The following is an 18,891-nucleotide window of genomic DNA, read 5'->3' as shown; positions in this document are numbered from 1 at the left end:
CTGGTCTGACGTTGCTGCCACCATTAGGATTGATTGAAAAGCAATTGGGTGAACTTGGGGTTGGAAGCACTTGCGAAGCAGTCGACGATTGAAGAGCAAAGCGGTTCACAGTTTGTCGAAGGCTGCTCGAGGAACTTCCAAAGACAGTTGGTGATTATTCTCTTTTCTCCCTCTTTTCCTCTTTTCTGTTTTTGAATTTTCCCTATAAAAGGGAGGTTTTGTAACATTGTAAAACAAGGTGGTGGGTGACAGAGACCATTCTTAGGTTTAGACGTGCATCGAGTGACACAATTTGCACTTAGTTTAGGATTTTCAATTCTTGCTTTTAGTTTTAGAATTTAACTTTAACACATTCATAGAAGTAGATACGCTCTTTGCTACACTGGAGTTCTTGGAGCTTTCTATTGGGTGACAAGCATTGGCCCTCTGAGAAGCTCTGGTATCTGTAATTCCGAATTTAGTTTTCAATAAAGCAATAATTTTATGTTTCAGTTCTGATACGCTCGCATCTGATTGTCACTTTACTTTTTTTCTAATTCCATTTACGTTCTGAACTTGCACTTTTATTGATTCTGCTTATATTTTAGATTCTTGCTTTGATCCTATTCTTTGATACTTGTTTCTGAGTTTGACGAGTTTTTCATATTATAGGATAAATGTTTTGATTCTATTTCTTGTTATTAGAAGATTGTATAAATATTGGGTTGATTAATTGACTGAGAGTCACCATTTTAAATTCTGAAATGAGCTTTACACAGAATCTCTTCGTGAGAGTGACCGATACCTTTTTGTCAATTCAATGTTTGTTAATTTTAGAAAATGTCTTTACCTAAATTCTATGTTTCAGTTTTATTTCAGTTTCTTTCTATTTCAATATTCTTGTTTCAATTAGAAATTTCTTTTCAGATTTATATCACTACTTCTCTTAGGTAGAATTATGATTTCGTCTTTTTAGTTTTTAAGATTCTCTTAATTGCATTAGTTTGGTTCTGTGAGTCCTGATTAAATTAGTAGAAGATAGATATTATGCATTGTTTTCTTCATTTTTTTTTTCCTTTAGGGTGTGTTCGCTTATGCGGATTGCACTGTTAAAGGGAAAAAGCGAGAGATGATTTGCGAGATTATAGTGTTCGTTTGGAGGGAATTGCGAGTAATTAATTGCAACGATTTGCAGGATAGGCACTTTTTTTATCACCTGGTGATATGCAAAGATTTGAAAGGATTTACTATGAAATTCCATCTTTGCCCTCTTTTAAAAATATAACTTACTGGATTGATTTTAAGTAAAAATATTTATTCCAAAATTTGATGAATTTTAAGAATCTAATGAACCAAAATTTTAAACAACGAACCTGCATGCATTAAATAATAATAATAATAATAATAATTAAATTTTAAAATTTAATTTTTATTTTTTTCTTTCTTTATAGTAAATTTTAATATTATGTATAATATTATAATAATTTATTTTAATAATTTTCAATTCTTACCAATTAAAATTTTCAACTTTTACTAATTATAANATTAATAATTATAATTTTATATTACTTTAATAACTAGGGGTATTTTGGTAATCTTTCATTTCTACCAATTAAACTAATTTTTTAAATTTATCACATCAATCAAATCCTACACTAATNCTCATAAACTTTACTCTCAAATCCACTCTCAATTACTCACAAATCTATTCAAAAAAACAACAAAAAAATTACCCTCAAATTCACTCAAATCCATTCAAATCATCTCCCCCAAATCATCTCTTTTCCATCACTACAAAAGAACACACCCTTAGTGTTACTTAGATATTAATTCTTTCAGTTCAATTTTTTTAGATTTCAGTTTTACAATTTTTCTCTCCACCTAGTTTTTAGTAAATAAATAATTTAGATTATAATTCTATAATTTCTAAATTTAATAAATATCCAAGTCTTGGATTATATTTGTTAAGATTTTAGGTGACAAAATTCCTTTCAACAACCATATAATGATAAAAATACATTAATCTATTATCTTAATATTTTAGTTAAAAAATGATATGAATCTTTTATGCAGATAGACTTAGATTTTATTATGAACTATTACAAGTGAATCCTGTCCCTGAATAATAGATATATTATTTTATTATGTTTATAAATAGTCTATTAAAAATCTTAAAATATGTGTATAATGTAAAATTGTTTAAAAATTTTATTTAACCATTATTTAAAAAAAATTTAACTATTTTTAAATAAAATAAGACTATTCAAATATTTATATTATCAAGTAAATATATATATATATATATATATATAAATATATATTAAAAGATAAAATAGTTTAGTTAAAAAATTTAGTTAAAAAGTATACCTTATACATAGATATTAGGTTAAATTTATACGTTTAGTTAGCAATTAATCCCAATTCCCTGGAATTTTAACAATCTCCTTCAACTGCTTACCCTCTGCTACCTCCACAGTGTTGCTGGTACCCGCTGCCGCCGCTCGCCTGCTCCTGCGTCCTGCTTCTGCACAGCACCAACAATTGTGGCCACTCCCGCTAAATACCACTGTTCTTTTCCTAGGCGCTAAGGGAAAAGGCTCAGGAGAATAAACTTTTTCTCTCACACGCTTGCATCTTCTTCCTTTCAAAGTACAAAGAGCGTCAATATAAGCACACACGCACCCTCCAATAAGGATCACCTGCGAAGCAATCTTCTTCTCTGCCAACATGCTGCACAACAAGTCCTTTGTCAAGAAAACCAGGGCAGGCAAAGTCATGAAGGTGCACCCTTCTTCTTCTCTAGCCCTAACTAACTCTACCCTCTTTCTGTTTCTTTCTTATGCCTAATTTTTGTTTACAAATAAATAATAAATAAATAATTTTGCTGTTTGTTTTTTGTTTGGGAGTAGCAAGTGCGGGAGCACTACCTGCGCGACGACATATACTGCGGTGCACCGTTTTGCACCGTTTGCGATACTTCGGGTGCTCGCCTCAACGCTTCTCCTTCCACCATCATTCTCGTCGTGGACACCAATGTCGTGCTCCACCAGGTCTGCTTCCTTCTCCGTCGTAATTTTAATTTAAATTGCTATTTGCTATGCTGCCAAGGAAGACGTGTTTTTGTGAATTAAATGAAAGTGTGTTGTGGTTGTAGATTGATTTGCTGGAGAATCAGGCATTCGATAACATTGTGGTGTTGTCCATTGTGTTGGAAGAGGTTAAAAACAAGAATATGGCTGTATACAACCGTATAAGAGCTCTCTGTAGCAATGCCACGAAGAAGTTCTATGTTTTTTCCAATGAGTACCACAGGTATGCTTTTTTCTGGCCCTTTTTTAAGGACTCACTACTAGTTTGGTAAGATTATGTTACACCATTATTGTTATAGAGGAGAGGAAGGAAGAAGTTGAGTATTAATCATTGCTGTCAGAAAAAAAGACATCTCTGTTGAATAGACCTTTGTAAGTGACTTAGTTTGAGGGCTTGGTTTCTTTTATTCAGTTAATATTATTTATTTCTATTTAGTGAAGTGGTTCTAATTTTCACACATGTGAATTTGTTTTGAGGCACGTTGCCTATATTTTTTGATTGTGGATTAGTGCACATAGACAGACTTGATTTGATTTGATATTTTGTTTCTGTGTGCAGGGATACATATGTTAAGGAAATGAGTGGGGAAACTAAAAATGATAGGAATGATAGAGGTTGGTTTTTCTGATGAACTTTGAATTTATTCTTTATTTCTTATACTTTTATTTGTTTTTGTGGTTCACTTGGATGGTTTGCACCGGAGTTGCCAATGGTGATAAAACAGTTTTGAGGTTTTAACTATAAATAGTGGTAATGCAGCTATCCGAGTGGCTACTCAGTGGTATCAGAACCATCTTGGTGGTGCAGTAAAGGTTTTGCTTATAACTAATGATAGAGAGAACAAAAGGAAGGCTAGTGAAGAGGGCATTTTTGCTGAAACAGGTAGTTATATTTCTTGGCATTTGAAATGTATGTCAAATACCATTGCACTTCATCTATGTCTGTGAGTAATATCATAACTAATTTTTTGAATATCAAAATTAAAGTTTTGGTGAATATCCAATTTGTCTTTTGTTTCAGTTGAGTCTTACGTCAAGTCTTTAGACCAACCTGATCTACTTGATCTTCTTGTGCGGCCTGCATCAGAAGATGTGAATATGGAAGACGTCGAAGATCTTAGACCATCCAAGAGGAAAGTGATCTATTCAGAGGTATCAAGTTAATGTCATTTGTATCTGGGAGTTTGTGTCTGTATATTTGGTTAAAATGACAAGATGTAGTGTTTGCTGTGTTAATTTTCAGCATAAGCCAATGTCAGAAATCACTTCTGGTTTGCATCGTGGAATATATTATCAAGGGAAGCTTCGTGTAAACCGTTACAATCCATTTGAAGCATATGTTGGGAGGGAGAGCATTGGTGATGAAATAGTTATTTATGGGCGGTCAAACATGAACCGAGCTTTTGATGGAGATATTGTGGCAGCTGAACTTCTGCCGCAGGACCAGTGGCAAGAAGTCTCATCTCTATCTATAGCCGGTGAAGGTACTTTAATTGTTAAGTTATTTGTAGTGTGCAATAGGTCAGAGTTGTCACTTGCAAGAATTTGTTCTTTGCAAAGTTAGTATTATTACTTAATTTAGCATAGAAAGGGATGTTGCGTTCATAGATCAGGAAATATAGTCCATTATTAGATTCTGGAAATTTTATTTTAAAAATTTGTGTGTAATAAACTTGGTTAGTTCTTATAGAATTTTCTATCTTAGATGTTATTCATAATATTCAAAAATTTAAAATTGTGGATGAGAGACATTTAATTGAAAGTTAATACAAAATCTTTACTGTTAAATCTCAGTGAGTCAAAAGGTTCAAGGATACAAACTCTACATATATGGCCATTGGTAATTTGGAGGCGAAGACAACCTCTACTTCACTATATATTAAGACATTCATATTGTTAAACTTTCTAAAGCAATTTGCCGATATTTTCAATTATTCTTTAGCCGATTGAGCTTGAGTGACATACTAAATCATATGATTGGTTTGTTTACAAGAGATTATTTTTGTACAATCATATAGTCATTGAACATTTACTAAGATACTTTGGGCCTTCTTACAAAATGAGTTACTAGTTTTGAAGGACATTAGAGTTTCTAATTTGTTTGGTTACACAAATTGCCACATGACACATTTTTGTAAATCGAGCTTCTTGTACTGTTAGGAATCTGAGTTTAGAAACCTAACTCTCTCACTTCCCAGCACACTCCATTAGCCACAACACAAGAATTGAGTACTAAAAGAACAAAGAATACAATCTAGAATCCAGGAGCTTAACCTCCTTCACCAGGTATAACACTGGTCAACACAATCAAAGTAGTCACCCCCTAAAGCTGCAAAAGAGGTCTCTTATATAGACACCTGTCCTGCCCCCCTTAACCATTCAGGAGTTAAATATTCTTCCTTATTTCTCTATTCTTTTTCTCCTTTCCTATACTCTCTAAGTCCTATATACTCTCTAAGTCCTAACATGTACCATGTAATATTATTTGTTTGATTACAACTTGTTTTTTTAACTTCAGTGTTCCCATCAAGTAATATTATTTGCTTGCAGCAGAAGATGAGAACGAGGATGAAGATGTTCATCTAGCTCCTAATAGTGCTGATGTTGCACCTAGGACTACTACTCAGCAGGGTTCTTCTGGACAAGTAAATGCTGTACCCACCAATCGTCCTTCTGGTCGCATTGTTGGTATTATAAAGAGGAACTGGCATTCGTAAGTATCTTTTTAATTTTGTCGTGCATGTTGGATATATGTATAGTGTCTAAAGTTCATTTTATACAGGCTAATGAAATCATTAATTATATTAATTAGAGGAACTAATTTACGTATTTAATATCTTAGTTTTTTAATTTGGCTCTGCTGTATAGTTTACACTTTAGGTGCATGGAATTCATAGAACTGCACTTATTTATGCTTCCCTTAACAAGGTATTTCTGTTTTGTTTGGAGACTGGTATTAATGTTATTGGAAATTGAATTCACATTTTTCAGAAGAGGAAACTAATATCTCTTTTATCTATGTAAATTAAGGGATGTTCTGATATTGACATTGTTTTATTAGTTTTTTGTGAATTGGTAAGAAATGGTAGAGAAATGTAGATGGATATGAGCATAATTACAAAAATATGATGTTTACTGAAGCTGCAATGTAATTTTGAATTTTCAGCAGTAGCTGTGGAACAATAATTTTTTTTTATCTTTTTTTAAATACCAATTGCACTATATGTGAATGGGGTGCATTCATTTTACTAGCATCAATACGCTACTTTCTTTATCACTTTAGCACAAACCTATTTTAAATGCAGATAATGGACGCAATTTGCAGAAACAATTTTGTGAAATTCCACATTTTTTCTTATATATGATAAAATTTTTCATTATGAGGATGCATCGGGAAGGACTGCTGAAAGAAAGATTTATAAACTGAAATAGTCTAAAAGGAAGGCGTTTTCTCATTCTTGTGGACAATTTTTTGCATTGAACTATAACTGGGATGAGATCTGTTTTTGTACCTTCTGAACAGCCATTACTTTGTATTGCCTCAATCTTGAACTAATAATTCCTCTACCAATAGAACGATAACTTTAATCCTCAACTTTGGTAATTACCGTTCTAGAATGTAGTGCTCTTCAAAATCCTTAATCATTTCATGAGTATTGTTCCATCAACTAATCCTCTAAGTTAGTGAAAGCCAAGTTGAACCAGAGCATATAGGAAATGATGTATGAACAATTTTAAAGGTCTGCTGGTTAATAAGTGGACTTTAAGCTTAACTCGATCTTATAAAACCGACTTTGTAGGGTTAAATTAGGCTTAAAGTTCACTTCTTACCACAATATCAGAGTCATGTGTTAAAACCTATCCTAGCAAAGTTTATTATTTGTTAAGTTTATTGTTTCACCTACTATCAGACCATCCATTAATGTCTAGTCTTATGCTTAAGATGTATATGCCTCAACATGAGCGACATGTGTTGAAAGTCTCCCACCAACTAGAGATAGGGTCAATTTATAGTATATAAGTGGGTACAAATCTCACCTTACAAGCCGATTTTTTAGGATTGAGTTAGATATAAAATCTACTTCTTAACAATTGTTAGATATTGGACTAGCACTTCGACCTTGTACAAGCTATACTTATTCGGTTGATAATTTTTTTTTTTTTCTAATTTTGTGGTCTTTGTCAATGATCAACTTTCCCAAAACTTTACTCAGGCTAAGAGCTAATGAATATTTTTATATCTAACACGATTTCCTCAAACAAGTGTTCTTTTGGGCTAATGACCTAAATAATGGTTTTGAATCTACCATTGTTTAAGGGTGTGGTGTGACCGTTTTCACATTAAGGATTATTGCAAACTTTATTTCACAAAAACGACAAGAATCTTCTCATTTTTTTAAAATTGCATTGGAAATTATTAGTGTGGCAAGCTGACTGCTATATGAACAAATTCTAAATTGTTTGATCACATTGGTGTAGGTTCATTAATATTTACATTGTATAGTCTTAGCAACTTTATCTTTAGGACATTATTTGACATGTAATATATTTGTAACTGTCAACGCACATTTACTGTTTATATTGTCAATGCAAAAGGGAGAGAGTTAACTATATAGCTGATTTCTGTGATGTGATTGTGACACACTGGTTACCTATTCTTACATGAGCTAGCTTTAGGTATGACATTTGAGGTGAAAAATTAAAGTGAAATGAACCAGAAAGTTTCACATGTCTTTGAGGATAAAGGTCCGTATAGATTCTTTTTTGAAATAGAGTTGCTATTTGTGCTATAAATGTTAAGCATTGTTAACTGATTGGAATGTTTTGTTTGTTGAAATGGTAACCATTTAGTGTTGGTCCGTGTATTTAATATTTTAGGTGTAAATGTTCTATTTGACAGTTGGTATATTTAAATTGTTTTTCTCAGGTATTGTGGATCTTTGGAGCCAATGCCTTTGCCTGCAGGGAGTGGTGGAATTGCCCATGCCTTGTTTGTCTCCAAAGACCGCAGAATTCCCAAGATTCGAATCCAAACACGCCAACTTGATAACCTTTTGGATAAGAGGATTATTGTTGCAGTTGATTCTTGGGATCGTCAGTCTAGATATCCATCTGGCCATTATGTGCGAACTATAGGGGAGATAGGTGATAGAGATACTGAAAGTGAGGTATGGCACCTTCTGCTTGATTGCTATTATGTGTTTGATGATGAATCTGATTCATATAAAATTGTCTAGGAAGTTATGTCTTTTCCTTTCATCTCATTGTCTTTTGATGATTAAAATGTGAAATTTTTAACCTAAGTTGTGAAAGCTAATATAATCATACTTCAAGGAAAGAAATCATCAAGAACCTGCCCACATGCTTATGGTCTCTGCAACTTACTCAGCTTGTTCCATTTTGTTGATGATTTCATTAACTGGAAAGGAAACATAATTGTGATTTCCCTTAAATACATGCAAGGAAACTCATAATTGAAAATAACTTTTGTGCAAGCAAGGAAGCATTTAACATGTTTGCCACGATGGTATTTATTGGATGCTGTGGATTGCAGAGTGCAGACATCATTAGATGTTTCCTGCATTGTTTTCCATAACTTTCATTCATTTTGATTTGGTTTATATTTCAATATTGTTTGGTACAAGAATTCGATAAATTCTAGCTTACATTGTGTCTGTAATGACTAATACCAAGTAATAAGACCTCACACTTTTCCCACTTATGGAATGACCAATTCATCATTTTCTATGTTTTCTGGTACATTATGATTGTTTACTTGGCGTTTCATGATTTATTTGTTATTGTTTTAAGTCCTGCAGTACCTGAATTCTAATGCTATACCAAATGTCGTACTTGTGTCATGCTAGTTGACAATATTGTGCTTTTTTACTTGTACTTCTATGATCCTGGTATTTGTTATATGTTTAACCAACTAAACCAAATTAATGATGTGGTGCCTCCTCTTTTTATTTCAAATTAGGTGGTTTTGATAGAAAATGATATAAATACTCGACCATTCTCTTCGCAAGTGCTGGCATGCTTGCCACCATTACCATGGTTGGTCTCTTCTGAAGATTTGTCCAATCCTATAAGGCAGGACTTGCGTCATCTACTTGTGTTCAGTGTCGATCCTCCAGGTATGGTTTATTTAATTTTTATTTGTATAAGCAAAGGTGAAATGTTATTGCTCATCAACTGTTTAACCTTTGATATTAATATTACTGTTAAATATAGGAAAGAGAGAGACATTGAGCTGAAATAATGTGTTAACTATATATATTGAGAAAACCAAATCAATGAAATAAGTAGAGAAAATTTGAAATCCTCTAGTAATTATGATACGAGAGTAAATGAAAACGTTCTAGTAATAATACATATATAATCTAGAAATTCCTTATTATATTGGATCTGTCTTTTATTTCCATATTATAAAACTCTTTCTTCGAGCCAGAGCATATTTATCATATGTTCTCCTCTTATAGGCTTGGTGAATATGTTTGTTGTGTTTACCAGAGTTTACAAATCTAGTTATGATGTCTACTTTTCTATTATGAAATGAAATTCTACCTCTATGTTTGGTCATCTCAGAAAAGACAAGATTAGAGGCAATGAACAATGCTATAGGGTTGTCACATATAAGGTGCATTTCAGAATTTTCTTAAAATTGAAGTTCTTTTGAGGATTTGCTTTCACCATATGAGCTCATAAGTGACTAATGCGATTGCTTTGTATTTTTGACCTGATCTTGCTATTGCATTTTGTTTCTTACCATTCCGTGATATTAAATTACCTTCAACAAGAATACTACCCTGAAGTGGATTGTCTATCCCATGTTGACTCTGCACAATCAGTGTCAAAAAACCTAACAATATGAGTATTTCCCTTATCTTTATAAATGAGGCCTTTTTCAGGAGCATTATCAGTAATACTTTAGGATCTATACGACTGCATCCCAGTGGTCTCGACAATGAGAGTTAAAAAACTGAATTACTATGCTCTCTGTAAAGGTGATGTCAGGAGGAGTCACAATGAGGCAATTTAACTTACAAACTAACCTCTGTACCTCCCAAGATAATGTTGAAAAGGAGAAGATAAATTACACAAGTCGGGTAGCTACATCAACTTCTAACAACAAAGTGTTTATCCACTCATGACTTCACATTGACATAAAAACGAAAGAAAATAAAAGAGCTCAGAGTACACATATTTTGATGTTTTGCCTAGATTTACTGGGGTTACAAGGTTCTATGTGAATTGTGTTTTGTTTGTTGTCTTATCTTTGAATTTATAACATATGGAGGTGGACTTTTTCTTAACAACTTGCTCACAAAGTGCCTCCTAGGTCAAGCAATAGAGTGTCCATGTTGCCCTAATGACGGTTGAATTAAAGTTTGCATGCCATGTGTTTCACTTGAGCAAACATGACTCACTCAAGTGAGAATCTTTGGTTCCACTTTGTGATAAGGTATTCTCTTTTTCCTACAAAAATTAAACAAAAAACTGCCAAAACCTAAAATGAAAATAAAAAAATATAAAAATTGAGTTTAAGCAAAAAATTACTAAGGAGACAACAAAAAAGAATGAGAAGTGCTCAAATATAAGCAAAGAATAGGGTCAAAGTATACCAAATTTTGACACTTACATCTACCAATAATGGACTTCCCAACTTGAAGAGAAACCAACTCGTAAGTTCATTACTTTGAAGTGCACAATCTCATCAATCATCCTTTGTCGCTACCCTGGGTGAGATAAAACTTTTCTTAGACATAGAAATAGGAACAAAAGATAATGTGGATAAACAACTCTATAATGTATGGTGGAAAGTTGATGATAAATGAGCATAGTATAATAGGGAAAATGGTTGTGTAGAATGGGTACCTTTTCAGATAGCAAATGATGGGAGGAGCTCAATAAACCATGTAAGGCAGCCTGGAGCCACCCAAGATACGTGGTATGGGACCCTAAAATCGTTGTGCAGCAAGAAGTGTGAACAATCTTGGCACATGCCGTACAAGTGTTATGTGTAGAATGGGTACCTTTTCAAATAGCAAATGATGGGAGGAGCTCAATAGACCATGTAAGGCAGCCTGGAGCCACCCAAGATACGTAGTATGGGACCCTCAAATCGTTGTGGAGCAAGAAGTGTGAACAATCTTGGCACATGCCATACAAGTGTTATGTCCTTGGTATAAATGGCACAATTCTCACTTCAAATTGATGCACTAGTCTAATGGGGACGAAAAATAAGTTTGAGTGAGGTTTGAATAGTAATTTTAATAACACCACATAGTTGAACATCGATCTTTATTCATTGTTCACGTTGTTTTGTGGGAACAGATTCAGCAGTTATAGAGAGATAGGATTTGTGGCCAAAACCCACCTAACCCAAATTTCAAAAGCCAAGTTGAATTAGATTTGTCCATCTTCTCAATGCTAACAATATGGTTTGAAAAGATACGATAATTTGTTTGTGATGTTGGCGGGATGCTGGAAGATATTTTATTTCTTCTTGAAATAAAAATAATAATCCAAGTAGAGAGAAAAGTAGAATGGACCACCAAACAAATATTGATGGAGCCTCCACTATAAGTTAGGAGTGCATGGAGAGGTGACCTAGGCTCAGATTGGTTGGCCATCAGATGCTGCTGCAAATGCCACCATGCATGCTCCAATGAGTGTGAGGGCTTGTGGATGGGTGGTTTGTATTGTCTTTTGTATAGATCAGTGTGGCGTGATACCAATTCTATGCTCATTGGAGCAAATGTAGGCGCTAGATGCTAGACCGAAAAGCACGTCAATGACAAAGATGACGTTGAAATATTGTATACACGAACTTGACAGAAAGGTTTGAAAATAATCCCTTTGGAGACATGGGTCTACTGGGTCAACATGGTTTGAAAAAGACTTTAAATACCATGCTAAAATATAGGCAAGAGAGAGATATTGAGTTGGAATCATCTGTTTTTGAGATAGCATGAATGCTTTATTTATATTGAGAAAACAAATTCAATTACAATAAATGGAGGAAATTTGCTATCCTTTGATAATAAAGATATGATACTAAAATAAACAAAAACGTGCCTATAATACATATATAAATCGAAATAGGGTAAATAGTCGAATTAGTACAAGTATTGACACATTGGAATACTATTTGTGTTTCTATTTTTTCTTTTTCCCCTTTTTCTTATATGTAACATTTGCATCATGAGAAAATTATTTTTATGTTTACCGATTTCTGTCGTTAGTAGTGTCACTTAACTTGTTACTGAACTATTTGAACTAGCTGCTTTACTTTGTTTTAGGAGAAAATATGGCAATGCTATATAAGGCTTTTGTTGTATTTCTACTGCTACCTTTCTGCAGGTTGCAAGGATATTGATGATGCACTCCATTGCCATGCACTTCCAAATGGAAACTTTGAAGTTGGAGTTCGTATCCTTTGTTTGAGGACATACATTTTACTGACGATGCTTGTGTCAATAGGCTTGCATGTATTCAAATTAGAACTTGTGTTACTACAATTGGATGGATGTGATGGTTTAATAATTTATTTGCTTACCATGGGAACTTTAGTTCTGCATGTGGGAATTTTAATTAGTTTGTATGCTTACTATTTTACTTCTTCCAGTATCCTTTCAAAATGTGTTAATGCTTTATTCCACTATACTTGTATTATATACTCACGAATGAAGTATCATGTGAACTTTGGCTCCTCAAAAGTAAAGGAGGGTAAACTAACTAATCTAAGTCCCGCATATGCATATAATATCAGACATTGGTTTTCTCATGAACAATTGAGTGCTTACTTTAACTCAAGTGAATTGCTCACTTTAGAGGAGCCAGATCCTATTATATGATAGTGCTTTGTTGGCTCAATTTAGACTACCTGAATGCTGTTTTGCAAGGGTTTCTTTTCTGAACACATTTTCTGTCTCAACTGAAGTTATCGGAGGATGCACTTAGGTGCTTGTATCTCTGAACAATTCATTAATGTCCATCCTTTGTGGATGCTGCTTTATCCTCTGGTTCTCTTTGCTTCATTAGTTTTTCCACCCTTTTCCCATGTCTCCTCATTCTCCCCTTAGCTCTTGCTATGTAATCCCTTTAAATTGTTCGTCTTTAATGAATTTCTGTCAGATATTGCTGATGTTACAAATTTTGTTCACCCTGGTACTCCACTTGATGATGAGGCTTCCCAGAGGGGTACATCTGTCTACCTTGTGGAGCGGCGTATAGACATGCTTCCCAAACCTCTAACGGAGGGTAATATCATTTAACCTTCTTTTAACTTTGAAAAAAATGAGATGGCTATGGTTCCATATTCTTTTTCCTTATTTATAAACCTTTATCTGGCAGACATATGTTCACTTCGTTCTGATGTGGAAAGGCTCGCATTCTCTGTCATTTGGGTATGTGCACTGACATAGTTTTACCATGATTAAATTTACTGTCATGTATGTATTTTTGTACTCACCTGTGCATAAGTATGGGGTAAATATTATTATCTGGTTGTTGAATCTTTTAAATATTTACCAAAGAATCACAACTTAAATATTTCAAGTTCCATTTTTTTGTTCAAAGTTTCGGTACTCCACATTGTACTTCTGCTATGCTTTTTTTACCTCATTGTTGCACATTACTTCACTTCTCACTGAATGTCCACAATAAACCTCATTTACAAAACATGCAACCTCCACATGACTGTTTTTTTTGCTTTCTTGTCTACATTGAACACTAAAATTTAGATTCACAAGTGCCACTTCACCCATTTTTGTTGAGATTATCTTCACCATTTTTGTTGTCTGAACTGTGTTTTGTGATATTCCTTTTATTCCAACTTCTATTACTACCTTCCCCATCCACTCTTCATTATTATCACACTATTACTACTATTACCATCATGTGCTATATCACATTATCACAGACAGCCATAATTCACCATTTCCTCTTTCTTTTCTTTTACCATCACGCCTTTATAATTTTAATTGAATTGGCGTAATATTGCTAAATAACATGTAATGCAGGCATTACAATAAAGGTTCCTTTTTTTAAGCTTTTAAAAAGAATGATTTGGCTGTGTAATTTTTTTTTTTTTTTTTGCATTTCAGAGTGTGGATATTTACTTTCCACGATGATAAATTAGTGTATTTTGTTGCCATCTGCAACCCTTATCAGTTATTGCCGGCATATCTCTAGGGTATCGTGTGTGCATAATGCTGAAAGTGCATATCATGCATTTATATTAATTATTTGATATTCTTCAGGACTATTTTATCTACTCTCTTTAATAATATGATTACAGCATAGAGTAAATATTCCTAAAGGATGTCAACTGAAGCAATTTATGTTTAACTACTCTTCATTTTCTTCACTGTATTGAACTTAAATGAATTACTTATGTTCAGGAAATGACACCTGAAGCGGACGTAATTTCCACCAGATATACAAAAAGTGTCATAAAATCTTCTGCAGCATTGTCTTATGTGGAAGCACAAGCAAGGATGGATGATAGGTGTGCTTTTATTTCTGTCAGATCCTTTGTAAAATGAAATGGCTAAGGTGTGTCTTTAATTAGCTCTCAGTCATAATCTAGACTGGAGTGAGATACTGATGTTTCTTTTCTGGGATTCTGTTATTTCAGAGTATATTTGTGCTTTAATTACTTATGAAATGTTAATCTTGTAAATTAGACAAAATCACAAGTTAGAAGGATTGTATCATTCATATCAAACCAAAGCCGACATTCATGTTGTTCAAACTGTTTGTTGATTGATACTTTGTTCAATTTTTTATTTGGTGAGATTGTCATTTTCTTGTGGACTGCTAAATGTTCCGTCTACTGTATTACATTGTGTGAGGCAATATTATTGTATTATCAAGTAATTTAGTCACTGTTTTTATGTCCTCTTTGTACAGTCGTCTGAGGGACCCCATTACTACAGGTTTGAGGAATATGAATAGTTTAGCTAAGGTATGGATTCTGTGGACGCAGGCTTATTGTTTTGCTCTTGCAATTATAAGTATGGCTATATTTGCTTGCTATTATATAAGGAACTATTTGAAAAGTATAGCTTTGTGTATGATCTATCAGAAAATGAGGCTGAGGCGCATTGAGAGAGGAGCTTTGACTCTTGCATCTGCTGAAGTCAAATTTCAAATTGATACAGAGACTCATGACCCTCTTGATATTGGTACCGTATTCTTGCTTTTTATTAGTATTTTTTATTTCTTTTCAATGTTGTAGAAGGTGGGGAATTATGTATACTTATTGAATATGAAGTTCTGCTGATGTCATTATATTATTCATTCTATGGGATTAAATCATTTGGACAAGGGACATATCAGGTCTATGATTAAACCATTTTTATTAGCAGACCTTGAATAAATGATCTATAATTATGAATTTGCTGAAGGATGTTAGATCTCTTTCAATATATGCTCTCCATTTTGATCCATGCTAAGACTTTTACTTTAAAGCTGTTGTCTAGGTCCTTGTTTTGGTATAATGTTTTGTGAACCCATTTTTGTACATACTGGTGAGATCTCATGAATATAGATTTTTGAATTTATGTCTCAATTAACTTTACTGCTTGACAATGTAATTCGAAACTCCACACGCACAATGTTAGCATGATAGAAACTGGTTTTGATACTAACGATGGAATGGATTTTATTAAGAACACCCCTGGAGTTTTGAGAGTTTCAAGTCTCCCCAACTGCTTTATTAATTCCCTCACAATGAATGACTCCCCTCTCTGCCCTTCTTCCTATTTATATACATCATTCGGAACCCAATAACTAAACAAGGGCCTTAACTAAATGACTTGTCAGAGTGACATGTTAAGTATCATATTGTCTTTAAATTATTTTTTGTTGGTATGTTGTTAACATTATTGATTTATACTTTTGTGTAACAATTCAAAGTCTAATTTTATTGTTGAAATATATTTCTCTTTCTCTCATTTCTTCTATTCTGTAAAATGTCAACAGTAATTGATTTGGTTTTTTAAAGTATGTTTCGGTGTCCCTACAGTTAATTGGATTTTTATAAGGAAGAGTGCCTGGCTGATGGTTTTCTTTTTACTTTGCTTTTGGATATTCCTTCATGGAAGGAGAGGGATAGAACAGTTTTTTTCCCCCCTTTCTGTTTCTTAAAATTATTTTTTCTGTTGAATTTATGTGCAGGAATGTACCAGATCCGGGAGGCCAACCAAATGGTGGAGGAGTTTATGCTTGCTGCTAATGTTTCCGTTGCACAACAAATTCTTAAAAGTTTTTCGTTATGCTCATTATTAAGGTCTCTCTCTCTCTCTCTCTCTCTCTCTCTCTCTAGTTTTGATATGGTGTTTTCTTGGGAGGGGTTTCCTTTATTTGTCTGCTAATTGGTTTACTATATATCTAAATTCTAATCTCTCTTTTTTGTTATTTTGTGTGTTTTTTGTCCTGCTTTTTTTTTTGTTTGTTTTTTTCCATGTCAATTATTGAAATTCAATTTTTGAATTGTGAAGTGCAATTCAATATGCAATTAGAACCATAAATAGTTTTGATTGCATGGGCGGGCTAGTGCCAATTTTTTTTTTTTTTTTTTTTTTTTTTTTTTTTTTTTTCTATAAGAGATTTGATGCCAGCGCATTTGCACCCAAGAGAGACACAAGTACTCCAGAAATGACCTATATTGGCTAGATGTACGGTCGTGGGCGTGAATGTTGTTAGAGATAGGTTGATTAAAAAAATCTTACCAAATATATCTGATTATTATATATTGACTTTGTTCCTTATTATTGTATTTCTTCTGTACTATAAATATTCTACATCAATTTCTCTCTTCTCAACATGGTATTTATAGCGTACCATCCTCTGTGACACGTTTTGTCACCAATCCTTTCAACACGGTATCAACATCCTCTACAACCTGTTTTGTCACTAATCCTTTCAACAGGTGTGTTAGTATATCCTATATTTGCTAGTGATATGGCCAAAATACTTCTCCTATGGGTTAGGTAATTCTCTCCCCGTAGCTAGTCTTTTGGGTTGAATCAGTCATGATGCATTTCTCTCAGATGGCTCAGTCTTGATATTGGGCTGCCTTTCAATGTCCAGGCTTGAAAATTCCTTGCTCTATATATTTAGTCGTGGGGATGATGGGTGTGTTTTGATACTCTTACTAAGACTTAGGCAAACCCCCCTTTCTGAGCTAGCTTTTCAGGTTTAGACTCATGCGTTTCAAATACCCAGCTTGCAAGATTATTTATTAGAAAGTGTTGAATTGAACGCTTCTACATGATTGAAACTGTTAAAAGCAACTACATGTGGCAAGATGGTGTAATAGTTATTCTGGTAATTGTTTATTGGTTCCTGTTTAGGCGTCATCCAACACCAACCAGAGAGATGCTTGAACCCTTATTACAGACGGCTGCTGCAGTTGGCTTGCACTTGGATGTTTCATCATCAAAAGCATTGGCTGATTCTCTTGACCATGCAGTGGTAAATATTGTGCCTTGCAATTTTTATTAATTATTTGCGTTGTTGTTTCTTAATAATTTTCCATCGAACATAATTTTATGTTTCATGCATGATTATTGATGCTACAATGATATCTAGCAGCATTATCTTTAATGGTTTACTTTCTTTAGCTTACAGACACACTGCTAGCTTAAGCATATGGTCTTATTTGGCTTCACTCTTGTACAAAATGCCTTTTTCAGGGCGATGATCCATACTTCAATAAATTAATCCGTATACTGGCAACTAGGTGCATGAGTCAGGTAAATTGAATTTGAATGAGAATCCATATTTAGATTTCACAAAGTAAAATTTTGTTCTTGTTATTTTTTAGGCAGTTTATTTCTGCAGTGGGGATCTTAGCCCTCCGGAATATCATCATTATGGGCTTGCAGCTCCTTTATACACCCATTTCACATCACCTATTAGAAGATATGCAGGTAGTTATGGTATAATTTTAATAAAATGTGTACTTTGTCAATTGTGCACAATGTGAGGTTAAACAGTTTTTTTTTTTTGTAGATGTCATTGTGCACAGGCTACTTGCTGCTTCTTTAGGAATATCAAAGTTACCGTCTGTATTTCAAGACAGACTCCAGCTCAGTAGTATTGCAGACAGTATGAAATCTCCTTCATTCTTACAGCTTGATCATTTATGTTTCTGTTTTCAATTGTGTTCAATGCCTTGAGTGAACTTTTGTCTGTGTTAACTTTATTCATTAGGAATCAAATAATAACTTCATGATTCTTATTCTTTTGTTGGGCATATGTGGTTCAGATTTAAATTATCGGCACAGGAATGCCCAGCATGCAGGGCGAGCATCTGTAGAGCTACATACTCTAATTTATTTCAGGAATAGGTATGAACATAACTTCTGCTTTCTGTTGCTGTTATTTTTATCTATACACAGTTTGCAGCCTATTCTTACCTGTTTATCTTTGTTTATGCAGGCCTACAGACACGGAGGCTAGAATAGTGAAAATAAGATCTAATGGCTTTTTTGTGTTTGTTCCCAAGTAAAGTATCTTATTCGTGCCTTGCTGCTTTCTTTTTTGATTTCCTTTGTGTTAGGTTCCTGAATTGGAAACCTAACTAGAACAAACACTCTCGAATTAACGAACAAGAAGTGACACTGCAAAACAATGGTTTCTGTATTGATACTGAAAGAAGGTACACAGGTAGCGCTAATGGAGGCCTAATCCCCCTCTTAGCCCTAGCGGAGGCCTAATCCCCCTCTTAGCCCTAGCGGAGGCCTAATCCCCCTCAACAAAGTCCAAGACCTGTTTACAAAATAGTAAGAAAATTCCTCCCCCCTAC

At 33.8% G+C, this 18,891-nt stretch overlaps 1 protein-coding gene across 4 annotated transcripts in view; it reads left to right on the top strand.

Annotated features, from left to right (window-relative positions):
- LOC106762099 (exosome complex exonuclease RRP44 homolog A) overlaps positions 1 to 18,891 on the top strand; it is a 21,952-nt gene continuing 3,061 nt past the window's right edge. The window contains exons 1-24 of one of the 4 annotated variants that reach the window (XM_022780582.1): positions 1 to 150; positions 2,456 to 2,760; positions 2,889 to 3,029; positions 3,134 to 3,291; positions 3,628 to 3,683; positions 3,829 to 3,951; positions 4,090 to 4,220; positions 4,312 to 4,552; positions 5,619 to 5,781; positions 7,996 to 8,236; positions 9,049 to 9,205; positions 12,435 to 12,503; positions 13,209 to 13,334; positions 13,428 to 13,480; positions 14,477 to 14,583; positions 14,988 to 15,042; positions 15,163 to 15,262; positions 16,257 to 16,368; positions 17,435 to 17,555; positions 17,777 to 17,836; positions 17,908 to 18,013; positions 18,096 to 18,191; positions 18,352 to 18,433; positions 18,525 to 18,590. In XM_022780582.1, coding sequence (XP_022636303.1) covers positions 2,707 to 2,760; positions 2,889 to 3,029; positions 3,134 to 3,291; positions 3,628 to 3,683; positions 3,829 to 3,951; positions 4,090 to 4,220; positions 4,312 to 4,552; positions 5,619 to 5,781; positions 7,996 to 8,236; positions 9,049 to 9,205; positions 12,435 to 12,503; positions 13,209 to 13,334; positions 13,428 to 13,480; positions 14,477 to 14,583; positions 14,988 to 15,042; positions 15,163 to 15,262; positions 16,257 to 16,368; positions 17,435 to 17,555; positions 17,777 to 17,836; positions 17,908 to 18,013; positions 18,096 to 18,191; positions 18,352 to 18,433; positions 18,525 to 18,590 — 2,618 coding nt within the window. In that variant the 5' untranslated portion in view covers positions 1 to 150; positions 2,456 to 2,706. Of the gene's footprint in view, positions 151 to 2,394; positions 2,761 to 2,888; positions 3,030 to 3,133; positions 3,292 to 3,367; positions 3,441 to 3,627; positions 3,684 to 3,828; positions 3,952 to 4,089; positions 4,221 to 4,311; positions 4,553 to 5,618; positions 5,782 to 7,995; positions 8,237 to 9,048; positions 9,206 to 12,434; positions 12,504 to 13,208; positions 13,335 to 13,427; positions 13,481 to 14,476; positions 14,584 to 14,987; positions 15,043 to 15,162; positions 15,263 to 16,256; positions 16,369 to 17,434; positions 17,556 to 17,776; positions 17,837 to 17,907; positions 18,014 to 18,095; positions 18,192 to 18,351; positions 18,434 to 18,524; positions 18,591 to 18,891 lie in introns of those variants that run through there. The other 3 variants (XM_014645808.2, XM_014645809.2, XM_014645811.2) reach the window with 3 other exon arrangements.

Source organism: Vigna radiata, chromosome 5 (genome assembly GCF_000741045.1).
Source record: "Vigna radiata var. radiata cultivar VC1973A chromosome 5, Vradiata_ver6, whole genome shotgun sequence".
NCBI lineage: Eukaryota > Viridiplantae > Streptophyta > Magnoliopsida > Fabales > Fabaceae > Vigna > Vigna radiata.
The sequence above is the reverse complement of the archived record's forward strand: the minus strand, read 5'-3'. Positions and strand labels throughout refer to the sequence as shown.